General features: G+C 41.8%; 1 protein-coding gene across 1 annotated transcript; it reads left to right on the forward strand.

Moving 5' to 3' along the window:
• The first annotated feature begins 205 nt into the window (after positions 1-205).
• Positions 206-1,078, forward strand: LOC130977036 (uncharacterized). The gene has a single exon (XM_057902037.1). It carries the CDS (start codon positions 206-208, stop codon positions 1,076-1,078), a length of 873 nt encoding a protein of 290 aa, XP_057758020.1.
• The last annotated feature ends 223 nt before the right edge of the window (positions 1,079-1,301 follow it).

Below are 1,301 nucleotides of genomic sequence, written 5' to 3' on the forward strand. Positions count from 1 at the left end.
AGCTTTCTTGATGAACAATTGATGATGATTCGAGTAGCCCCTTGGTTTGCAGACATAGCTAACTTCAAGGCTATTGGGGAGCTACCAACTAACATCAATAAGCACAAAAGGAGGAAGCTAATCAAGGATGCCAAATACTACATCTGAGATGACCCTTATTTGTTCAAAAAATGTAATGATGGTGTCCTAAGAAGGTGTATATCCCATGAAGAAGGGCAGGAAGTATTATGGCAGTGCCATGGATCAGCATATGGAGGTCACTTTAGTGGAGAAAGGACAGCAGCAAAATTGCTTTAATCTGGATTTTACTGGCCAACAGTTTTTTAAGGATGCCATGGAAATGGTGTCAAGGTGTGATGAATGTCAAAGGGCTGGTAATCTAACCAAGAGGAATGAGATGCCACATCAATACATACTAGAGCTGGAACTATTTGATGTATGGGGAATAGATTTCATGGGATACTTCCCAACCTCCTACTCAAATAGCTACATATTAGTGGCTGTTGATTATGTTTCAAGATGGGTAGAGGCCATAGCTACTGCAACAAATGACAACAAGGTTGTGATAAGCTTCTTGAGAAGGAATATCTTCAGTAGATTTGGAGTTTCCAGAGCTTTCATTAGTGATGGGGGGTCACACTACTGCAACAAACAATTGGAAGCACTCCTTCTCAGATATGGAGTTAAATACAAAGTGGCAACTCTATACCATCCACAGACCAACGGACAAGCCGAGATCTCTAACAGAGAGCTGAAACGAATACTTGAAAAAACTGTTGGAAGTTCAGCAAAGGACTGGTCTAGGAAGCTAGACGATGCTCTATGGGCCTACAGGACGGCCTTCAAGACCCCCATTGGGATGTCACCATACCAACTAGTATTTGGCAAGGCTTGCCACTTACCAGTTGAATTGGAGCACAGAGCCTTCTGGGCCCTAAAACTATTGACTTTTAAGGAGCAAGCTGCTGGAGAAAAGAGATTAATGCAACTCAATGAACTAGAAGAGTTTAGAAATCAAGCATATGAGAATGCAAAAATCTACAAAGAAAATACAAAAAGGTGCATGACCAAAAGATAGCAAGGAGAGAGTTCACTGAAGGGCAGAAGGTGTTACTCTACAACTCAAGACTCAAGTTCTTCCCTGGAAAACTTAAGTCTCGATGGTCAGGACCTTTCACCATACTCAAAGTGTTTCCCTATGGTCATGTAGAGCTCATGGAAGACAAGACTCAGAGAACTTTTTTCTATCAATGGCCATAGACTCAAACACTACTTGAAAGGCTCCTTGGAGGAGTAGAGAG

This window comes from Arachis stenosperma, chromosome 1 (assembly GCF_014773155.1).
Source record: "Arachis stenosperma cultivar V10309 chromosome 1, arast.V10309.gnm1.PFL2, whole genome shotgun sequence".
NCBI classification, from domain to species: Eukaryota; Viridiplantae; Streptophyta; class Magnoliopsida; order Fabales; family Fabaceae; genus Arachis; species Arachis stenosperma.

Coding starts and splice junctions, on each gene's coding strand:
- LOC130977036 (XM_057902037.1), top strand. CDS start 206: ATGAAGAAGGGCAGGAAGTATTATGGCAGTGCCATGGATCAGCATATG.